The following is a 20,573-nucleotide window of genomic DNA, read 5'->3' on the forward strand; positions in this document are numbered from 1 at the left end:
CTCGCTCGATCTTCTCCTGGTGAAAGAATCATTTGTAATTTATTTGTTCGTCTCATCATATATCTATCTACTTGTTGGTAAATTCATACCATCCCGTGTCACTTACGTAGATTAGCACTTCACTTTATTATTCATGTTGCACTTGTGGTTTGGCACATCATATCTTCTGATTCACTACTGATGTACATCGGACTGGAATTTCTTCTTTCCTCATGTATTGTCCTCGTGAGCTAGCGTAATTGGCAGTGCGTACGATGGAACTCTAGGGATGGTGTTACTGTGCGGAGCTTCACAGAATAGTTTAGTACTTGATGTTATAGTTGATTTTGCTACTCAAAACGTGAGTGCTTCAGGACTTCTGCTGCCTCCACCTTAATGATATTCCCATCCTTGTGGTGTTTTCCCGGTAGACGTATACTATTGACATCCAACCACGCTTCCGTAGCGGCTCGGGCGACATCCTCGTGTTAATACTAGCCTTCTCACACTGGACCTGCGTTGTGTATAGCATCAATATTCTCGCCGAGGAGATATTCGTCGCCCCAAGATGGTGAGACAGCCAGTACAATTATACCTTGTCAAAAAAGCTTCAGTTGTAATGCTTGACTACCACCCCGTTGATGATCTCTTCTTCTACGCCCTTCTCCTTGCCACTCTCCAGTTTTGAAAAGCCATAAGCCATTGTCCTCGCTTTCCCCCATTGTTCCATCGTCGGTGCCTGGCTATCGTCGCAACGTCTCTGGATTCCCACTCTCTGCAAGACTGGGCTTTCAACCATCGGCATCAACTTGACATCGTCGTTAGCCATGGAGAAGTAGAATACTCCAAGGCGAGTATGGTTCTGCTGGTCCACTGGGGGCTGGACAACGCGGTGGATCGTGCCCTTGTAGTACCCGCCAGAAAGGAAGTCCATTGCATCGCCTACGTTGACGACCTGTAAGTTAGTAACGCCCTCATTATCATGTCATCGGTTGAGAGATAGAACGTGGCAGCCTACAAGCGCATTTTCCATATGACGGATCCAACGCCATTCGCCTTCACGGGTCTGAATTTGCAGTGCAGCGACAGGTTGACTCCATAGAATCGTAATGCTCCCAAAGTCTTGGTGTAATGACACTGTAAGGACAGGTTTTTGTTGCTTCGTGAGTTAATTACTGACCCGTGTGTCCCTTCAGCCAAACGTTCTTCGTTTTTGTTTCTTCTTCCTTTGTTCGTGGATAGCTAAACTACATGAACTTGTGGCGAGTAGAAATTCAAGGGAGGTACTTACTACTTGATGAACCTGACTGATCGATAAGTCAGAAACGCCACGAAATGTTTGAAAAATATGTACCAGCTGTCTCGCTGACGGCGTCATAGTCATGCATGTTCACCAGTGTGTCTTCGGGTAGCTCTAGGCTTCGTGCAATAAGCCTGAGAAACAGAAACATTATTAGAGAATTATCCTGAGCATACTGGGGTATAAATTACCTTAGGATAGGATGCAACACGTTGAAGTGGTTGTGCTTGCTGAACTCCTGGATCTCTGGGAGGAGCGGATGAAGGGCTTCTGGGTGTCTTCGCTTGGTCACATCGCGATGAACTAGAATGATGTAAGGCAAGTCAATGAAAAATGAACGCATTCTGCTCACTGCAGTATTGGCTAAGCTGGTCGCGTACCGCACCATCGATATCCTGAAGTCAATTGATCAAACACTCGTGTGTTGTATGAGGCACGATTGCTACGTACAGGGTACTGGAGTAATATATATCCTTCGATTGACCCAGTTTCTTTTCTGGTTGAAACATAATTTTGCTTCTCGCCATCAGTGACGGCAGAAAAGGGTACGTCCGCAATGTCAAACATACGAGCTGTCTGAGTCGAGATGCGATTAAAAAAACTGCATGGTATGAGAAAATGGCCTCACTTGGGCTTGCGAATACCCATGATTCACGACATAGAAGAACCCGTGGCTGAGGAGAGCCTCCCTTAATTCAAGTGTGAGGGCTGCGCGACCTTCTTCAGTGGCGGCCTTCGAAATGTCGATGATTGCAAGGTCAGCATACTCCACTATCAATGCGCATGTCAGTGTTCGGAATTGAGCAGAAGACTCAAGTTGCACAGACAGGTTTCCTTCGTAGGAGGTGCCGCAACGTAATGCGGCACATAAGGCAGGGTAAAGCTGGGCATTGTAATCAAGGACACCAAGGAACAAAAGCCAAAATTAACCTCGCAACATGTCCTTATAAGCCTTCATGGGGACCTTGTCAGCCTGATTTAGGGAAGACGTGGAGCATGGTTACACGGTCACGCACCTAAGGCAAGTCGCTGCCAGTACACTTCCTCTATATTCGCCGGTCCATCAGCGCACTTGATCGCACCATTCCAAGGACCATCATTGGGCTGGTCTTGACTGGTGCGCGTTTGGGAAACCTTAGCTTCGAAACATGACCACGTGGGTCTCTAGGCGTTAGTGAGGACTGAAGTTATGTAGAGATTTGTGAGCTGTTAAACACTTCTTCCCAAATGCTATTTGAAATAGACATACGCTTCACCGGCTTGCTTCCGCAGAATTGATTCGTCGATGCCACGTACAGGCTCCACCTCAACTCACATCATCTTCTCTTTATATTGTCGTTCAGATAGCAAAGTTAGATCATGCCCCAGTCGCGTGCAGCCTCGTTACCAACTGGGATCGTATAACTCGATGGATATACCATAAGAACTTCTTGGGATGAATAAGATCGGGGTCACCAATATAGTAAAGATCAATGGCAGTTAAGACAGCGTTCCCAACCATCCACTTGACGTAGAGTCAACCCTCACTTGATTGGATCTGCAAGGCAGCAACAGGTTGACTCCAAAGCAAAGTGTTAGTGCTTCTGATGAGTGTGCGTGAGCGAGGCAAGATCGGGCAAAAACTAGAGCGACCTTTGTCTTCAAGTTCTTCTGCCAGAACCGATCGATGGAAGCTGAAAATAAAATAAGCGCAAAACTTGGAATGATGACATCTATCATAGAGGATGGTGCTGTAACAGCCGTGAAAATATCTAAGATAGCTGATACAAATCTGTGAAGCCGTTCATCATCACATCTCGAAATGTGTAACAACCAAGTCTTATATAAGTGGAATGAGTCACTACTACATCAACTCGGAGGGAAGGAATGAGGGCAAGGTATTCCGCGCGCTGCTCATCTGTCGTCATCTCTTCAGTGCCGAAAATCAAGCTCTTCAGGGGACACTTTGACCGTTCCAAGAATGCCTTGAACTGCTTATGAGCCCATCTCCGAGTACGCCAAACTTCAAGTGCGCGTAAACTAGGGAGTGAGAGAGCATCCAACAGGTCAGGTAATTGGCGTCTCATATCCGGGCCATCAGTGAGAGTGATGCGCAGGGATTGAAGTTTGGTGTGTGTGATTGGCTCGAAAGCCTGTGTTTGGTAGGAACCGTAGGGTATTTGAATCGTCAATGAGGAGAGGTTAGGACCTAGCTGGAGCAAGTGGTGGAATGCATTTGGTTGATCTACCGTGATCTTGACATGCGTCAGGTGGGCCCATACGGGAGTGAAAGAAGATAAGAGCTTGATGTCGAACAACAGCCATATGAACTTGAGACTGATCAGAGTGAACGGCAGCTGCGAGATGCATTGTGAAATGTGTGAAATAGCTGGCCCGTGTAGCGTGATAATGGTTAGCTCCTGAAGTTCTGGAAGGTCGTTTAAGAAAAGATGAGGTTGATCCGCTTCTCGGGAAAAATAGATCGAGAGAGACGAAATTTGATTGATGTAAGGCTGAAGAAGGCTTCGCAGGTCAGTCGTGTCATTTGCGACGCACTTGAGTGCTAACGAGAGCGGACGTCCTCGTGATCGCTTGAGCCATGAGTCATAGCAGAAGGCTTGCCGCTGCCAGTCTCCGTGGTCGACTTCCACAGTCCTGAGCATACACCACAAACTCGGCATGCCCACAGCAACCTCCCTCCATCGTCGGCATATTCTGGTCAGCAGCATGGGGGCCAACTTTGATGCGGGCGACAAGTACTTGACTTCTGGGAGACAGAAGACGAAAATGTGGGATAGAACTTCGGTTGGCAAGCGCCAGAGAGCCGATCCGAATCTCTTGTGCAGATCCAGGGACTGGATGATCCTATCCTTTTGATCGACGAGTTGCTGGTGAAGTTTTTTGATACCCTCCATGACTGTTTCCAGGCCTAAGATCTCTCCCACAACTGCATCCAACTGCTGCCGGCGTTCGGCGATGATGGCACTGATGCTCTGCCCTTTAAGCTCGGGCTCGATGGTAGAGCGGTTGGTACTGGGGAATTTGACTGGGGAGTACGGGGTTTCGAGATCTGGCATCTGCTAATGTCCATATAGCATCGGATATATGATCAGCCACCAGACTTACAATTGCTTGTGAATACACGAGCTAAAGCAATTAATTATTGTTCGCAAATACAATCATTAACTGGGCACTTACGATATTTTGCAGCGCACGAATGATATCCGATGGCGGGGAAAGATTGGTAGCCGTCTGCATGTTAACGGTTGGAACGTTCGAGGAAGATGTTGATGAAGAAGAATGAAAAGACTAGTAAATAATAATTCTACGGCTGCTGTAACGCAATGACGACCCGACTCCACCGAAACTAAGAACCATGATAAGAAAACACCTGCACATCTCTGTCTTACTTAGTAAGTTACAATACCCGGCACACAAAAAAATGCGTCAAACCTGCTCCACGCCGCCGGACGATCAATCTGACGCGTCCGGACTCGGTACCATCAGTGGTTGCCAACTTGGATGCTAAAGTGGTAAAGTAGCGGGTGCGGTTGAGATTGAGGCTGATGGTGCAGTCCGAGAGCGACGAGTACGATGGTGAGAATGAACGTTAATGAACCCTAACTTGGCAACGAGGCTGACGATGATGACCACGAATTCAATACACAGGTCCTGTTTTCAAACTTACATTCCGAAACCCCCACTGGAGGTCATCCGATGATCTAAAAGCTACCGAACCTGGCTGAGCCTTACTGATTTTACTCACAACTTTACTTTGACTTCACTACTATCATATATCGATTCGAGCGCAGCTGGCCCATCTTTACAACGGTAACGAGCTATGTGCCCCATCACAATCGGGCTACGTCCCGAGACGTAGCCGCTGGGACTGACCTACCGGTCTCTCGAATATAGCTATCTCCAGATTCCCGCCGAGTTGTAACTCGACCACGGCCAACTCATTCGAGTTTGCAGCCACCAGCTGAGGCTCATGTCGGGTCTCAAAAGCTTGCCCTCTGGAAAACGACTCCGCATAACACATCAAGCCAACGAAGACGACAATCCACGCAGAAACAGGCAGCACATCAACTCCATTTTTTATATATGTATACCAAGTCGGATGCCTCACGCGTGCGCGCCGCAAGACGATCGATCTGACGCGATGGGACTCGGTGCGTCTGAATGGTATCCGGTTTGATAGCTGAGAGAGCTCATGCATGATGTTGCAGAAGACGCCGGCAGGCCCGTAATCCACGTGCTAAAGAGGGATGAGCACAACGCTGAGAGTGCACACAGTACCGTGGCTGAAGATGATGATTACGGGTCTGTATTCTTGCTAGTCCCAACATATATTATTCCCCGCTACCATCACCCGCGCTGTTACCTTTCCTGCCGCTCGTTCCGCACACAACTGATCGCGCGGCTGGAGAAACTCTTCGTGCAGGCTCCCTTGCACTTCTTCCCCTCTTTGACGACATGGGCGGGTGGGGTGGACAGGACAGCTTGTCAGATGTCGATGATGCAGGCCTTGAGAGTAAAGGTAATGCAGGGGAGTCTCATACTGGGGCCCGGATGAAGGTGATCCCGCCGGTGAGATGGAAGAAGGACCTCAAGCAAATCATAACACATCTATTTTTGTTGTCGCTCACCCCGCCTCAGACTTCAAGATTCGACTTAGGCTCGTCGCACTATCCCAATAGGTATCCATTCGCAGTTGTACTATGGTACCCCAACTTCCCCTGTGTGCCTCCATTATCACGACTCGCCGGGCTCGAAACGTGCCCAGCTAACATATCAGCGGGGTCTTGCTTAACCCGTTGGCGTGCATGAGTCGCTCAAAACATATCCACATCAACCACATCTGGGAGGTATTCAGTCATGCTAAGCTGCATACGCCACGACAAAGACAGTCATTCGAACGATTCCTTCCTGGCTGGTCACTTAGGGTCTCTCATAAAGCGCAAACGTTTGAACATGTATGATTGATACACGATCGACTTGGAATTATCATTGCAAAACCTGCCCTGGGTAGTGCCGTATCGACATGCAGTGCTTGTTACAGTCCAATATCATTATTTCGCGAAATGTTACGTGTAACGACTCAGTGTGATGCAAAGTATGTACATCTGGGATCTACCTCAAGGGAAGGAATAAGGTCAACATATTCCGCACGCTGCTGCTCTGTGACCATCATTTTTAAAACCAGGCTCTCGAGGGGACACTTTGACCGTGTCAAGAATGCCTTGAACTCCTCGTGAGGCCATGCTCCTTTATGACCGACTTTAAGTACCCGTAACTTGGGGAATGATAGAGCATCTAATAGGTTGCCTGGAGACGAAGAGCTAAGATTGATGTCTAAGGATTGAAGTTGCTTGTGTATCAATGGCTCTTGGGTTGGTATTTTGTCGAATAATGTGCAAACCTTTAACGAGGAGAGGTTGGGACATTGCTGAAGCAAGTAGAGGAATGCGTTCGGATAACGTATGATGATCTCGATATTTGTCAGGTGGGCCCATACGGGATTGAAAGAAGATAAGCGTTCGATGTCGAAGAACGGCCCGATGAGATTGAGAGTGCGCACAGTGGACGGCAGTTGCGAGATAGGTTGTGCGATGAATGATATGTCAAGATTAACCCTTACTAGGATGGTCAAATCCTGGAGTACTGGAAAGTCTTTTAACACGAGTTCAGCATGGTCCGCGTCTTGGGAAAAACGGATACTGAGAGACGTGACTTGATTCATGTAAGGCTGAAGAAGGCTTCGTAGCTTGGGCGAGTCATTCGCGCAGCACATAAGTTCTAACGAGAGCGGACATCCTCGCGATCGCTGGAGCCATAAGTCGTAGCAAAAGGCTGCCCGCTGCCAATCATTGTTGTCGACTTCCACATACAACCTGCACCATAAACTGGGCATACCCACAGCGACCTCCCTCCATCGTCGGCATACTTCGGTCAGCAGCACGGGAGCTTCTAGAGTATCTGGATACAGCTCGGAGATGTCTTCCCGGAGACAGTGGTCAAAGATTTGGGATAGGACTTCAGTTGGCAAGCACCATAGACTCGATACGAGTCCTTTGTGCAAATCCATGGACTGCGTGATCTTGTCCTTCTTTTCGACGAGCTGCTGATGGAGATTCTTTATAGAATCCATCACAGTTTCCAGGCCCTGAGATCTCGTGCAAAACCTGCATCTAACTGCTGCTGGCGCTCGGCTGATGAGAGCGCTGATGAGGTTCGGGCCTCTGTGAGTGGTGGACTTATTGGTATTGGGGTACTTGGAGTATGGGGTTTCAAGATCTGGAATCTAGACTCATCATCAATAAAATAACTATCTGATCCATATATCAGAATTAGGGACATACAGTCACTTGTGAATGTGCGAGCTAAAGTGAATGAACATCATTGTATGCAGGACACGAGTGGTTATAAAACTGGGCACTTACGATGTTCTGCAGTGCAGCAATAATGTCCGGAACTGAGGAGAAATTTGAGTTGGCTGTCATCGCTTTGGCTGCCTGCATATTGTTTGCTAACGCGACGAACCAGGTTCGACTCGGAGGTCGCTCGGACTCCGGAGGAGATTATTTACTTATCGATATCCGCTACTCCCACGGTACTACGGTAGTAGGAGAGCTTGAAGTATCATAGAGCTCGAGAATGGTCCCGCAGTCGTGAAAGATATCTGCGCAGTAAGATAGCTGATACAAGTCCGTGAAGCCATTCGTACCGCAAGTATACTTATAAGTCAACCATGATGCATGGAATCCACTCCTACTAGTACTTCGACTCGAAGGGAAGGAATAAGGGGAATGTATTCTGCTCGCCACTGATCTGTCGTCATCCCTTCCGAAGCGCCGAAAATCAGGCTCTCCAGGGGACAATTTGACCGTGCCAAGAATGTTTTCAACTCCTCATGAGGCCATGTGTGAAAACCGCAAGCTTCAAGTACACGTAAATTGGGAAGCGAGAGAGTATTAAACAGGTGAGGCATTTGGTATCTCATCTGTAGGTTATCAGTGAGAGTGATGCGCAAGGATTGAAGCGAGTTGTGCGTGACTAGCTTGAAGGCTTGTATTAGGGAGGAACCGTAGGGCATGTGAATCGACAATGAGGAGAGATTGGGACCTAGCTGGAGCAAGTGGAGGAATGCATTTTGTTGATCTAACTTGATCTCGACATGCGTCAGGTGGGCCCATACGGGGTGAAAGAAGATAAGATCGCGAGATATATTGTGCAATAGATTGTCCATGTATCATAATTGTGATGACGGTTGCTCCCGAAGCGCAGGGAGGTCTTATAACGAAAGTTCAGGTTGGTCCGCTCCTCGGGAAAAATGGATGTAGAGAGATGTGATTTGATTGAAGTAAGGATGAAGAAGGTTTCGTGACATGCGCGAGTCACCTGGGTGGCACAGGAGTACTAACGAGAGCGGATGTCCTTGTGACCGCTTGAGCCATGAGTCATAGCAGAAGGCTTGCCGCTGCCAGTCTCTGTGGTTGACTTCCACAGTCCTGAGCATGCACCAGAAACTCGGCATGTTCACAGCAACCTCCCTCCATCGTCGGCATATTCTAGTCAAGCAGCATGGGGGCCAGCTTTGATGCGGGCGACAAGTACTTGACTTCTGGGAGACAGTAAACGAAAATGTGAGATAGGACTTCGGTTGGCAAGCACCAGAGAGTCAATTTGAGTCTCTTGTGCAGATCCAAGGACTGGATAATCCTGTCCTTCTGCTCGACGAGCTGATGGTGAAAGATTTTGGACACTTCTCCATGACTTTTTCCAGGCCTGAGATCTCGCCCACAACGGCATCCAGCTGCTGCTGGCGTTCGGCGACGATGGCGCCGATGCCCCATTCTCTGAGCTCGATGGCAGAGTAGTTGGTACTGGGAACTCTGGCTCAAGAGTATGGGGTTTCAAGGTCTGGCATCTGGGGATCGTCGATATCACATCTGATACTTCCACATAGTAGACGTACGATTGCTTGCGAGCGTAGCTGAAAGCGAATGGTTATGTCTTCTCATACACAAGTGGCTATCAAACTTACGATATTCTGTAGTGCGCTAATGATATCCGAGACCGGTGAGAGATTAAATTGTGAGTTGATTGTCTGCATGTTGTTTGCTAGCGCTAAGCCTGAGGGTCTTCAAGGAATGGTCGAGGAAGGCTTCAGACAAGGGCGCAGGGCTCGGACTTGGCATCTTACCGCACGTGACTCAAAGGTGTCTGGCAAAACCTGCAAAGCTGAAATTCAGCACGCAATGTCCGCCATGCGCAACAGAACGCCTGCACATTTCACAGTATTGATGTGCCTTGCCCATTTGAGTTCTGAAACGCGCGTCTCCACAAACAGCCTTTGCCTCTCCTCTTCAGATATTCTGGTTTCCAATGCCCGTCATCCACACAAAAGCGTCCAACCTCCATGATCAATCCGCCCCGCGCTGGGACTTGGTGCATCTGAATGGTATCCGGTTGGATACGGGGATAGCGGGGTGGTTGGGAACCAGTGAAACTGACGATGCAGAAGACACAGGCAGGCTCGACGTGCACAAGAAACCGAGTGCGATGAACCCAGCAACGAGGCTAAGATGCTGACACACAACTTTGTAAGCAGTAGTGTAGAGAATACGGAATAGCTCATTGATCATCATATTAATATCGTGAAATGTGTAACAACGAAGATTGACTTTTGAGTTGGCTGTCTGCATGTTGTTTGCTAGCACGAGGGTCTTCTAGTTTCCCCAAGTCAGACCTTGAAAGAAGGAATATGACGGATCGTGGCGGACACAATATAACTCGTCTAAACCTGCAAACTCCCGCTCAACTAGTACTAAAGGAAGACTTGAACTAGTACTACACGAGGTCCGCCCAGTGCCTGCCAATCTGAGAGACGGCCTAGTTCACGTTCACATTTGAAACTTTCTTCAGCCATAAGCGCGCGCTCTCATTGGTGGAGAGGTACTTAGGCGACAGTGTCCCTGAACTATCCCAAAAGTATCGCTCTGAAGTTGTCTCTCAAGACGAGTTCAAACACAGATTGGCACTGGACCATTAATGATCAGATGCCATCAGTTGTCATATCAGACACCCAACAAGTCGGCGCTCGGCGCCTTAATCTCTGCGCTCCCAATATGTTCCTGGAATCCTTTTCTTGCGCCCTCTCACCGTATTACATTTGCGAGAAATTCAAATCCTCACAACAGGTTACGGGATGATGGACAACAGGAATAACGATAGATCAAGTTGAGTCGTATAAGTACATGTCTCTGTGCCCTGAATTTGCCCTAAATCATCATGATATCCAAGTCACGGAGTCGAGGCTAGTAAGTAGTAGGCTAGTGCTTGGCACTGCTTGCGCATACTGCGATACTCAGCTTGTCTGCTACACCATAAGTTTTTTCGCTTCTTGACAGCTATTGTATCTTGCTTGCATTCTAGATTGAAGTTCGTGCACTGTTTTTCTGTGAGTTACATTGCTCGAGTGTAACTGAGGATAGTGCCGCCGACTCCCGAGGCAGCACACATACATCCATTGGTATCAGCTTACAATCAAATGTTTTCTGTCAGATACAATCTCCAAATTTCTCCTTTATGGGAATCACAACTCAGAAACCCGCGGGCCAAGAATCACCGGTGCAAGGTGTGTGGACATACGAGATCTACATCACGATTCCTCAACATAGCTAGCACGCGTATCCATGTGATGCGCCCCACAGCTCCGCAGTGTACATACGATAGCAAAAGCAACGGATGCCACTAGTGAGTTTTGATCCATACCCTTCTAACTTTCGATAGGCTGTGGTGATCGATTGGTTGTCCTCAGTCGTGCGGCACGCGGAAATACTTGTGTATAAAACCTGACATTCCATCTATGTTTCAATCTGCTCATTCTCTCTCCATGGAAGACACATCGGTAAAGATCAAGCAGCACCTTCAGAATCACCGGGCTCTGACCAAAACTTGGCTGGACTATGTTCCTCCCACTATACGTCCTTACTTTTATCTCATACGAGCTCACAAGCCCGCTGGAACACTTTTACTGTTCTATCCATGCGGTGAGTATATCTTTGCGATGGTTCTTCGTTTGGTAGTTGACTCGAACGACCTAGCATGGTCGGTCACCATGGCCTGCTACGCGCTCAGGGCGCCGATCGCGACGGCGTGGACTTATGTCGGATTCTTCCTTGTAGCCTCCTCAGTGTTCCGCTCCGCTGGGTGTGTGATCAATGACATGTGGGACAAAAACATCGACGCTGCTACTTGTGAGTTTTGTTTAATTGATCGGCAACTGCTTGTGACGCCCTCACTTGAAGCACGAACACGCACGCGACCCTTGGCCGCGGGTGACCTCACGAGGTTCCAGGCGTTCATCTTCCTTATTCCACAGTTGGCCCTTGGCATCTGGCTGTTCATGCAGTTGAATGAATATAGGTCTGCCATCTCACACACCGTTGATCATTGTTGTATCTGTATCGTTTCTCACACCCTCTTTAGCACGGTTCTCGGACTCTCTTCCCTGGGTGTGGTCGCGATGTATCCTGCCATGAAGCGGGTGACTGACTGGCCACAAGCTGTGCTTGGTAAGTTGCTGTCAACCTCCTTGATCGCAGTTCCTAATGTTACCGAATAGCCCTGTGCTTTAATTGGGGGGCACTCTTAGGAGCATCTGCTGTTGCTGGAGCAGTTGACTGGCGTGTATACATCCCTCTATACATCGGGGGTGCATGCTGGACAATCGAGTATGATACTGCCTACGCCCGCCAAGTAAATCGATCCTCTTTCTTCCGTGCCCGCCGGCTGAACCAAAAATAACTAGGATAGAGATGAAGACATCAAAAATGGCCTTCATTCGACCACAATAGTTTTCGGAGACCGGCTCCGACCTATTCTTATGATGTTTTCCCTCGTCGCTTGTGCTTTGGTGGCGTACGCCGGAATCCTCAACGGACATGGTTTTCCGTTTTTCGTCGGCGTGGCCCTTGGGGCCCTTCACCTTGTCCGACTCCTCACTAGGATTGATTTCGATAATAAGGAGAGTTGCAATGCTAGTCTCCTCAACAACGGTTGGTTTGGCTTCTTGGTGTGGGCGGGGGCTATGGTCGACTATATGATGAAGATGCAATTGGAGATAGTGTAAGAAAGGCTATGCCTTTGTCGCTCGACGGTCACTAAGACCACGATCTTGATGATCCCAACAAATATCGTACCGCTTCCGCCACTCACTTAAAGTTATACTAGGCACACAACATACGCCACTCTCTCATACTAATTTATTCCCAGTGACTGTGTACTCTCCGTAATCCTGAAATCATCTCTGCATCCGAAGTCTACTCTCTGAGTCTCACTCTTATATCATCTAAAGAATGTAAGCCGCCTCGGTATCAAGTATGTTATTGCGCCTCTCCGTTTATCGGTTGCGCGCGTAGACGTGTCATGGTTTGCTGCAGATTCAGTGCTGCTCCTCACCTGTCCACATATCAGTGAATTTCGGACAGCAAGCATGGGACCCGGAGTAAAGTTCCATGTCGCTGACTTCTACCGGGACACGGAATTTATTCAATGGACCCTTTCGACTCCAGCATAACGGGTTATTGTCTCAACATGTGAAGTCTGTTCCAATTGTCGTTTTTATCCTCAATCGCATTAACAAAAGTACTATGGAGAGTAATCTCAAGAACTTAGTGACAAAATCACCGAAAGTCAAAACATAAATATACAGAATCACTGGCAGTCGTCTTGCACCAAAAAAAAAACACCTCGTTCGCTCAAGTAGCACCAATTCTCTGCATCACAAACTGGTTACACTATAACATGTGAGAATACACCTGCGTAGCTATAAAGCGCACTTACCATTGGTCTACTGCGGTTGTCCCATTCTCCTTTGAGTGATGAAACCTTCGACCTTGTCCCAGTTCATCGCGTGGTACCAAAAATCTACGGAACATGCGCGACGAATTTGGCGCAAGTTGGGACACATCGCAGCTAGCAGGTTTCCAGTGGCCTCGACATCGTGGCATTCCGCACACCCAACCCTCAGGGTAGTGATTTTCTTACTGGTGATGCCAATGTATCGGTGATCGACATAGACAGGCAAGTCATGCAGGGTCGAGGTATCTAGGTTGACCCCTAGGGAGCGCAGATTTGGACAGCGCTCAAGGACACCTGCAAGCCCGTGAAATGTCACGCCCACGCGAGTAACTCCCAAGTCCCAGCTCGTGCCAAGGTAAAGACGTTCCATCTGTGGCCAAGCAGAAACGAGGTCTAGAACTTCGTCGTCGGTGAGAAAGATATTCATTGAACCGAGATCGAGCTCGGTGAGTCCTGTGAAGGCCCGTAGCATTTGGAGGACGGAAGCAGGCACTAGTAAGTAGTTGTTAGGGGAGTCAATGGGGCGGGGCAACCAAATATGCAACGAAACTAAAACATTGGGTTTGAAATGCTCTGCGAGTGGAGAAAGAAGGTGGTCAAGATCAACTGTGTTTGGCGTGTGACCTTCGATCTTCAGCTGTACGCTCTTTGTGAAAATTTGCAAGACCGCCAAAAAAGGGAGAAGTGATTCGATACTTGAAGTGATCATGCTGAACCTGTGCAACGAAAATATGATGCTGGATGTGGATGCCAGATCCAAGTGGTGACCTTCTGGCACGAGTATCTCCAGCTCCCTCAGCCGCTTTAGAGACGTTAGATGCTGCAATGTCCGTGCGTTCGCGGCCGTCGTCAAGATCTCCAAATCACCCCAGCAAGTGACAAGGTCAGAAAGCATAACGCATTCACTAGCGGGCGGCATTGAACAACGAAATTTTTTGATTTTAGGGCAAGCCTTGCCCAGACCTGCCACGAGATCGGCCATTGGTGATGACCAACACTGCGAATGAATGACTAGTCGAGTAATGGTCGTGGAAATGCAGCGCTGCAGACAAGGGAAAAGTTCATCACGCTGGTCATACCAGTTCAGCTCTTGGATCAGGGGAAACAGTGGGGACGGCAAAACATGAGAATCTAGAAGAGCAAGCGCAGCGCTATCATGCAGCCCAGGACAGAACGGATCATATGTTTCGAAAGTGAGCGAGCGCACGCGGCGCGCATACTTTTGGAAAGTCGTCCAATCATCATCGACCAAGGGTCTGAGAAGCCTCTGGAATTGATATACCATGAACCACGTTCAAAAGGGGAGCATACCACCAAACTCACCACCCTGCTTGCTGCAGCCATTTCGGAGGACGTGCTGAACTCGGCGGCATTCTCCAAGGACGCTTTGACGGGTTGAGAACGAGCGTCCTAAGGCAACCACATAGCAAGCACTTCTGATGATGGTACGTGCGCCCACAGCGCGTCTAGCGCTGGTTCTCGGAAAGCTCGACACGTCAACGCCAGGTAGTACAGAGTTATCCATGATGGTTGGACGCCGCCGTTCTCCGTGACTTGTGTTACTTCAGCGAATATGGCTTTCACAATCTCTGAGATCCGCAGGCAGGCGTGCATTGCGAGTAAATGACGACTGAACATCGTGGTTATCAATCTTCCAGTGCGTCTGGTACGATCCAGTGCCACTCACCAAGGAACTCTGTAAAACCCAGAATTATTGTGATAGTACGAGTGTCAAATGCTGCCAGATGTAGAAGGAACGACTATCTTGGATCTTTCTGTTCGGTGATCTGCCTACGGGAGAGTAGTGAAATGGCAAGGGTTTGAGCACGCTTTGACAATTACTTCATTCAGAGTCGATCGAGGTTAGGGTATAGCACGGGTATACCTGCGGGTCGGAAGATCAACGTTCAACACCGTACCCGTACGGGTACGGGTACGGGTACGGTGTTACCCGTGCTAACCCGCGGTATGGAAGCTTACCCGCGGTGTTGCATTTACCCGCGGGTACACATACAAGAAATAACACTACATAGGTCTAATACCCTCACACGACGCCCTCATTCTCTCGTTTCCTTTTCTTCAGAGACTTTACGATCCTAATGAGATCCTCAGGCGCTGCCAGATCACAACGGAGCCACGAGCCAAGACAGAGGAATGCACGGGTCGATGACGGAGACAAGCGGTTTCGAGTGAAGTGTAGAAGGTGCCGGCCTTGCGAAAACACTCGTTCGACTGCAGTTGAGGTAGCTATCATGAATGGTGTGCAATGCGTAAGTTGTGATACTAGTGAGAGGTGATGTGCACGACTTACCAGGGATGCTAAGATAATCAAGTGCCATCCGGTGCAGATTTGGATACGACTTTTGATTATGCACCCACCACTGCAGCGGGTCTTTGGTATTCTCCACTGGTTGCCGCAGGTAGTCGTCGAGCTCGTCTACTAGAGATGATGTGCCAAGAGATATGTCATCGAAGTCATCGGGACGTTGTTGTGTCTTGTCTTCTACCGAGACATGTGCAGTCGAAGGTGAGACCTGATCTTTGTAATGATCTATGTATTCTTCTCGCACGAGATTTTCGGCACCTTCGATCCATTCACCGTCCCATCTCTGTAGTCGGAAATACTCGAGCTTCAGGCCAGGGTGGAGAACTAGGCAAGGTTTTCTTGAGCGCATCTATGAGTTGCACACACATCAATCAAGGTCCATGCATATGTAGGCCACTTCACTTACTTAAATTAGTCTCGTCGTCCTGTTCGGCGGCAGGACTGTTGTCCGCATTCAAGCCGGTACTAACTAGAGCAACGTCAACATCTTCATCGACGTCGATCACTTCCAGAATGGTGGAGGGCAACTCGGAGGGGGTTGCTTTGGCCCTTTCCATATGAGGAAGGATAAGCTTGATACGCTTGACGACGTTAGCCTTTATCGTACCCGCCACGGACCGTAGAGACGATGATACAGATGAGTGCGTCGAGGTAGACTCAGCAAACGAGTCCGAGTCAGTAGACATGACGAAAATTGAGTACTACTGAATAATTTTCGACTCTACAATACCTCACTTTATACTGTCGAATCACTGAGTTGTAATCAGTACCAGTAATGTGTCGCCGGGGCGGAAGAACACCAACTTTAGGCATACTGAAGCAGCGAGAAATAGGATCGAAGCATTGGGTCGCTGTTGCAGTCAATGACCTCCGAAAAATAAGGATCGTAAGTGGTGAATCCCTTGCAAAATATAACACCGCGGAGTAGACTCGGAGATAGCGCGTACCCGTGAACATACCCGTATACCGTGCTAACGGGTACGGTGTGGCCACGGGTACCAGATCTCTACACCGTACCCCGTACCCGCGGTGTGTCCCACACCCGTGCTATACCCTAGGATGGTGAGAGGGTGGTTGGGTCCGCGTTTGTGTCTGTGTTTCGGGTGGGTACGAGGTCTGAGTCTGCGATGAGCCAGAGGTCTGAATTTGTGAGAGGTTTTGTGGTGTGTTGGTAATGAGATGGGAGGAGGGTTTACGTGAGGAAAATCAAGCTGGGGCGGTGTAGACGCAAAGAGATAATCAGGAACGCCTACGTCGATGTCTTTGAGCTCGAAGGTTTGTTATTCCAGAATGAGATCCGTCGACGTACAATGGATATAGACAGGCCACTCACCGGCCAGTCAATCCAGCAACCTCTTGCAAATCTTTATACGCATACATGAGTCTCCCGCCTGAATCTGGGAGTGAGAGGAGACGACGGTTGGAGGTGTATGCTGTATGGTTCATCAGTATTCAGTTCAGGGTTCTCTAGCAAATCCAAGGCAGAACGAGGACCGAATCCTACAACAGAACGCGAACCCCAAAAGAACGAAAATCGAAACCGAACCCAGAAAAAGCACACTTACTTTCCATTCTAGCGACAACGACGCGATCCGCATCCTTCTGCTCCCATCCTTCACCAATTTCACCACCTTTATCTTCTCCATCCGCGACACGAGAACGATGATGTTTCCTTGTTATAATGAGCGGCACAGCTATCAGCCCGTATCCAGCTGCGGACCAGAGGTACTTGATGACAGAGTCTTCTGTCCATTCGTATGCGATGCGGATCTGGGTGGAGGGGGTTAGCTGAAGGCTTGGGAAGGATAATGGGTTCGTGGAATATTGGGAAAGAGGAAGGGAGGGGAGGATGAGGTGTATTTGTGATGGAAGTGGGGAAGTGATGTTTGGGAGAACGATATGGAGATCCGAACAGTCGAAGAGAATTTGGACGTCGTTAAATGAAGCACACGGAGGGAAACAAAGCAGAACGCCAGAGTAAAAACTCAAAACCCACCTCAAGCTTGTATATCGAATTGACATGATTGATCAACCCGAAGTATGCTCTTGTGAGGATACCTTGCTCGCGTGCGCCGCCGCCGTAGAACCTATGTTGGCGTCAGTATAAGCTGTTTCAGCATTGAAGGAACAGGCATGCAAAGATAAGGAGGAGAGACAAAGATGGACGACTCACGCGATCGAACCAGTTCATTTATTTAGTCAACAGGCGACATTGGTTTCGAAAATATAGCCATGCTCGCTGTAACACACGGCGAGCAAGCTACCCACGGTCTTTCTCTCCAGGTATTATTTACACAGCCAAATAGACTGGTCTTCTTGGCACCAACTCAAAAAGTCTTCTCCAAACACTGAACACTGAACACCAAGTATGCGAAATCAAGATACTTTCTTCACTTCCATGAGCCGCCAGATGACGTCGGGCGGATCTAACATGAAGGGAGTTATATAGATGTTTTATTACTGGGGATGATGTACCCGACTCTTGCCGCATTCTTTCTTGCCTTTTGCTTTCGTTTTGTCCTATGCATGTTCCAAGTACACGGTTGCGCGTGCCAATACCTTATGCCCATTCAAAATTTTGAATACAAGCTTTCAAAGTACCCTGTGATGCGAAGGAACGGCGTCTTCTCTCGATTGGGAGACTAAATATACCCAGGATGATTAGCGCCTTAGTCAACGTGTTGGCAATACCTCCAAGGTCAAGGGTATTTAGTTCTGATAGGTCCAATCCCTTTTATTAGTCTTGCATCCCACTTCGCTTACACTGATACAAATCTCCAACGACTCATGATGAGTGAAGACTATAGGCCAGATCCTTCATCGGAAGCCTGCAGATCCGGCGAAGCGACCGCTGGTGAGAGCTCGGTACGTGGCCTGATGGCATCACTTCCACTGAGCGCTCATGGAATTCATTGCTGCCTCCGATGCGTTCCTCATGCAGAGACAACCCCATAGCGGAGTCTGGCAGTCCGTGCGGAAAGCCACCAAAGGCTTCACTAAAAAAATATCTGTGCGTAGACGTGAATGCTGTTTTTTTTTGTTCTGGAAATGTCTCATTATCGTACAGAAACGCGTCAAGCGGTCTCGCGACCGCGTCCCTGCTATCCAGAATGTCGTTCGTGAAGGTGCTTTATCTAATCAAAAGATCACGAACGTGTGTGCCTTCCTCATTGATTGGAAGCGAACTAATCAAGTCGCATAGGTACATCCATACGCAAAGATGGCGCTGGGCGTGCTGTCTGCTGCCGCCAAGGTTTGTGTGATTTCGCCCTCAGTTTTATCTCCTGGTCAGCAGTTATTGATTATTTGCAGATTATTCTTGCTCAAGCGGATCGCGACCAACCGGTACATCGTCTTCTCAAGAAATTAGATGAAGTTTACAGCTTCATGACCCAAGACGACACTCTTAAGCAGATCTCATCCATGCACAGTATCGTCGGACGGATCGCTCGGCAGACTCAAGAGTGCGCACGTTTCCTCAGGGACTACTCGGAGATCAAGAGCTACTGTGGGTCATCAAGCTATTGCACTTCGCACATGGTGAATCTTATACCATTATCATAGGGAAGAGACTTGGGAAAAATGATGTCTTGGAGACGGACGATATGATTACACGGTACAGCAACGCTCTGGATGAGCTTATGAAACAATTTCGGGACCAAGCTCTTCGGGATGGAGGCATCTTCGTCCAATGTAGGGGTAAGGATTCGCACGTGCTTCAAACTTCACATTCACTCACACTCCTTCAGGCGAAACACTGGATCTCAGCGGTATAACTTACGCAGCGGGCGCGGGACTAGATACCACGAAACAATGCCTACCAGGGACGCGCACCGAAATTCTCTCCCAGATCACTGACTGGATCAATGATAGTGGAGACAATGCTCAACGTGTGCTGTGGCTATCTGGTCCTGCCGGCAAGGGCAAATCAGCCATCGCTCAGACTATCGCTCACTGGTTCAACGAGATGGGAGGGCTTGGTTCATGTTTCTGCTTCGACCGGAACCATGCAGCCGACAAGCGTCATGAGAAGATTTTCTCCACCATCGCTCGCGACCTGGCGGACCATGATCCAGAGATGAGACGAGCATTGGCGAATGCAGTCGAGAATGCTAATTCGCTCAAGAATACAACGGATATCATCCAACAGTGGCGCAAACTTCTCATGGAACCACTGGGAAAACTCTCCGGGTCAAGTGTGGGACCTGTCTTGATTGTGATTGAAGCACTGGATGAGAGCGGTGGAGTCGAAACGCGCCGTAACCTTCTCCGCATACTCGCCGGTAAACTTCAGGAGCAAGGTGTTCCAAACATCACCGAACTCCCACCACACTTCCGGATTCTCGTCACGTCTCGCCCACTTTATGATATCAGTAAAGAGTTTGACGGTTCTGAGCATATTATACGGTTGTCCATGGACGATATTCCACCACAAGTTGCGGAGCGCGACATCCGCGCTTACATATCGAATGAGCTAAGGGATTGGAGGGTTTTCAGGACAGAGAGTTCACAATGCTCGCGGCAAATGCTGATGGTCTGTTCGAGTGGGCGCGTCTTGCCTGCAGATACATCAAGGATTGCCCTGCCGCTGTGGACCGAATTCCTCGCTTCGAGGCCGTCGTGAACCGCGACCCTAGTAGGAAGCGAAAAAACTTGTTGTACGACATGTATCTCCTCATTTTGACCGACATCATGCCAAGGAATCAATATGAAGATGACGAGTATGAGACAGCACTGGCGAGGTTCCGTTCTGTGATGGGACAAATACTTGCCTCAGCCGAACCCTTGCCCTTAGATGCCCTCAATGCCATGCGAATCCATTTTCCAGACCAAAGGGAACACTATAAGGTGAAAATCGTGGTCGAACATCTCGGATCCCTTCTCAGCGGCACCACCAATTCGCGTGCTCCAATCCGACCCCTTCACGCATCCTTTCAAGAATTTCTAACAGACAGATCATCCAGCGAAGAATTTTTCGTCGAGGTGTCGAAGATGCAACATCGGGACCTGGCCTTTGCGTCACTTCAAGCGATGGAGCATGGTCTTCGCTTCAATATATGTGATTTAAAGACTTCATACCTCCCTAATCACGAAGACACTGGGCTGCCCCAACGAGTCGAA

The 20,573-nt window shown here is 48.7% G+C and overlaps 9 protein-coding genes across 9 annotated transcripts; 3 read left to right on the forward strand and 6 right to left on the reverse strand.

Annotated features, from left to right (window-relative positions):
- Window positions 1-530: 530 nt before the first annotated feature.
- On the reverse strand, window positions 531-2,634 carry EDB91DRAFT_47460 (Clavaminate synthase-like protein). The gene is made up of 12 exons (XM_041327388.1): window positions 2,529-2,634; window positions 2,296-2,460; window positions 2,107-2,243; window positions 1,908-2,050; window positions 1,730-1,855; window positions 1,632-1,674; window positions 1,471-1,582; window positions 1,334-1,413; window positions 1,271-1,286; window positions 1,160-1,221; window positions 998-1,101; window positions 531-934 (listed from the first exon to the last, which is right to left on the reverse strand). The coding sequence occupies exons 3-12, from the start codon at window positions 2,168-2,170 to the stop codon at window positions 590-592; spliced, it is 1,095 nt and encodes a 364-aa protein (XP_041180402.1). The 5' UTR covers window positions 2,171-2,243; window positions 2,296-2,460; window positions 2,529-2,634; the 3' UTR covers window positions 531-589.
- Window positions 2,547-4,900, reverse strand: EDB91DRAFT_47548 (uncharacterized protein). The gene is made up of 4 exons (XM_041327393.1): window positions 4,457-4,900; window positions 4,385-4,405; window positions 2,912-4,335; window positions 2,547-2,859 (listed from the first exon to the last, which is right to left on the reverse strand). Exons 1-3 carry the CDS (start codon window positions 4,514-4,516, stop codon window positions 3,031-3,033), a joined length of 1,386 nt encoding a protein of 461 aa, XP_041180403.1. The 5' UTR covers window positions 4,517-4,900; the 3' UTR covers window positions 2,547-2,859; window positions 2,912-3,030.
- Window positions 4,901-4,942: 42 nt separating this feature from the next.
- EDB91DRAFT_47572 (uncharacterized protein) lies at window positions 4,943-5,959 on the forward strand. The gene is made up of 2 exons (XM_041327395.1): window positions 4,943-5,430; window positions 5,488-5,959. Exons 1-2 carry the CDS (start codon window positions 5,250-5,252, stop codon window positions 5,832-5,834), a joined length of 528 nt encoding a protein of 175 aa, XP_041180404.1. The 5' UTR covers window positions 4,943-5,249; the 3' UTR covers window positions 5,835-5,959.
- A 326-nt stretch (window positions 5,960-6,285) lies between these two features.
- On the reverse strand, window positions 6,286-8,165 carry EDB91DRAFT_47563 (uncharacterized protein). The gene is made up of 3 exons (XM_041327394.1): window positions 7,702-8,165; window positions 7,621-7,641; window positions 6,286-7,562 (listed from the first exon to the last, which is right to left on the reverse strand). The coding sequence occupies exons 1-3, from the start codon at window positions 7,777-7,779 to the stop codon at window positions 6,360-6,362; spliced, it is 1,302 nt and encodes a 433-aa protein (XP_041180405.1). The 5' UTR covers window positions 7,780-8,165; the 3' UTR covers window positions 6,286-6,359.
- EDB91DRAFT_47615 (uncharacterized protein) lies at window positions 7,763-8,694 on the reverse strand. The gene has a single exon (XM_041327396.1). It carries the CDS (start codon window positions 8,505-8,507, stop codon window positions 8,004-8,006), a length of 504 nt encoding a protein of 167 aa, XP_041180406.1. The 5' UTR covers window positions 8,508-8,694; the 3' UTR covers window positions 7,763-8,003.
- On the forward strand, window positions 8,522-9,853 carry EDB91DRAFT_1079559 (uncharacterized protein; the record flags this gene model as incomplete). Its single annotated transcript, XM_041315146.1, has 6 exons — window positions 8,522-8,569; window positions 8,914-9,006; window positions 9,075-9,226; window positions 9,318-9,355; window positions 9,387-9,521; window positions 9,612-9,853. The coding sequence occupies 6 exons, from the start codon at window positions 8,522-8,524 to the stop codon at window positions 9,851-9,853; spliced, it is 708 nt and encodes a 235-aa protein (XP_041180407.1).
- A 1,303-nt stretch (window positions 9,854-11,156) lies between these two features.
- On the forward strand, window positions 11,157-12,395 carry EDB91DRAFT_1048323 (UbiA prenyltransferase family; the record flags this gene model as incomplete). The annotated part of the gene is made up of 5 exons (XM_041313390.1): window positions 11,157-11,313; window positions 11,368-11,520; window positions 11,572-11,838; window positions 11,889-12,022; window positions 12,075-12,395. The coding sequence occupies 5 exons, from the start codon at window positions 11,157-11,159 to the stop codon at window positions 12,393-12,395; spliced, it is 1,032 nt and encodes a 343-aa protein (XP_041180408.1).
- Window positions 12,396-12,870: 475 nt separating this feature from the next.
- EDB91DRAFT_1115127 (uncharacterized protein) lies at window positions 12,871-15,064 on the reverse strand. Its single transcript, XM_041317918.1, has 5 exons — window positions 14,814-15,064; window positions 14,561-14,756; window positions 14,450-14,536; window positions 13,109-14,393; window positions 12,871-13,062 (listed from the first exon to the last, which is right to left on the reverse strand). Exons 2-4 carry the CDS (start codon window positions 14,738-14,740, stop codon window positions 13,116-13,118), a joined length of 1,545 nt encoding a protein of 514 aa, XP_041180409.1. The 5' UTR covers window positions 14,741-14,756; window positions 14,814-15,064; the 3' UTR covers window positions 12,871-13,062; window positions 13,109-13,115.
- A 1,458-nt stretch (window positions 15,065-16,522) lies between these two features.
- On the reverse strand, window positions 16,523-17,651 carry EDB91DRAFT_48354 (uncharacterized protein). Its single transcript, XM_041327422.1, has 5 exons — window positions 17,626-17,651; window positions 17,018-17,539; window positions 16,786-16,885; window positions 16,649-16,713; window positions 16,523-16,592 (listed from the first exon to the last, which is right to left on the reverse strand). Exons 2-4 carry the CDS (start codon window positions 17,472-17,474, stop codon window positions 16,692-16,694), a joined length of 579 nt encoding a protein of 192 aa, XP_041180410.1. The 5' UTR covers window positions 17,475-17,539; window positions 17,626-17,651; the 3' UTR covers window positions 16,523-16,592; window positions 16,649-16,691.
- Between the last annotated feature and the right edge of the window lie 2,922 nt (window positions 17,652-20,573).

Source organism: Suillus paluster, assembly GCF_016628075.1.
Source record: "Suillus paluster strain FC165 chromosome Unknown EDB91scaffold_10, whole genome shotgun sequence".
In the NCBI taxonomy this organism is placed as follows: domain Eukaryota; kingdom Fungi; phylum Basidiomycota; class Agaricomycetes; order Boletales; family Suillaceae; genus Suillus; species Suillus paluster.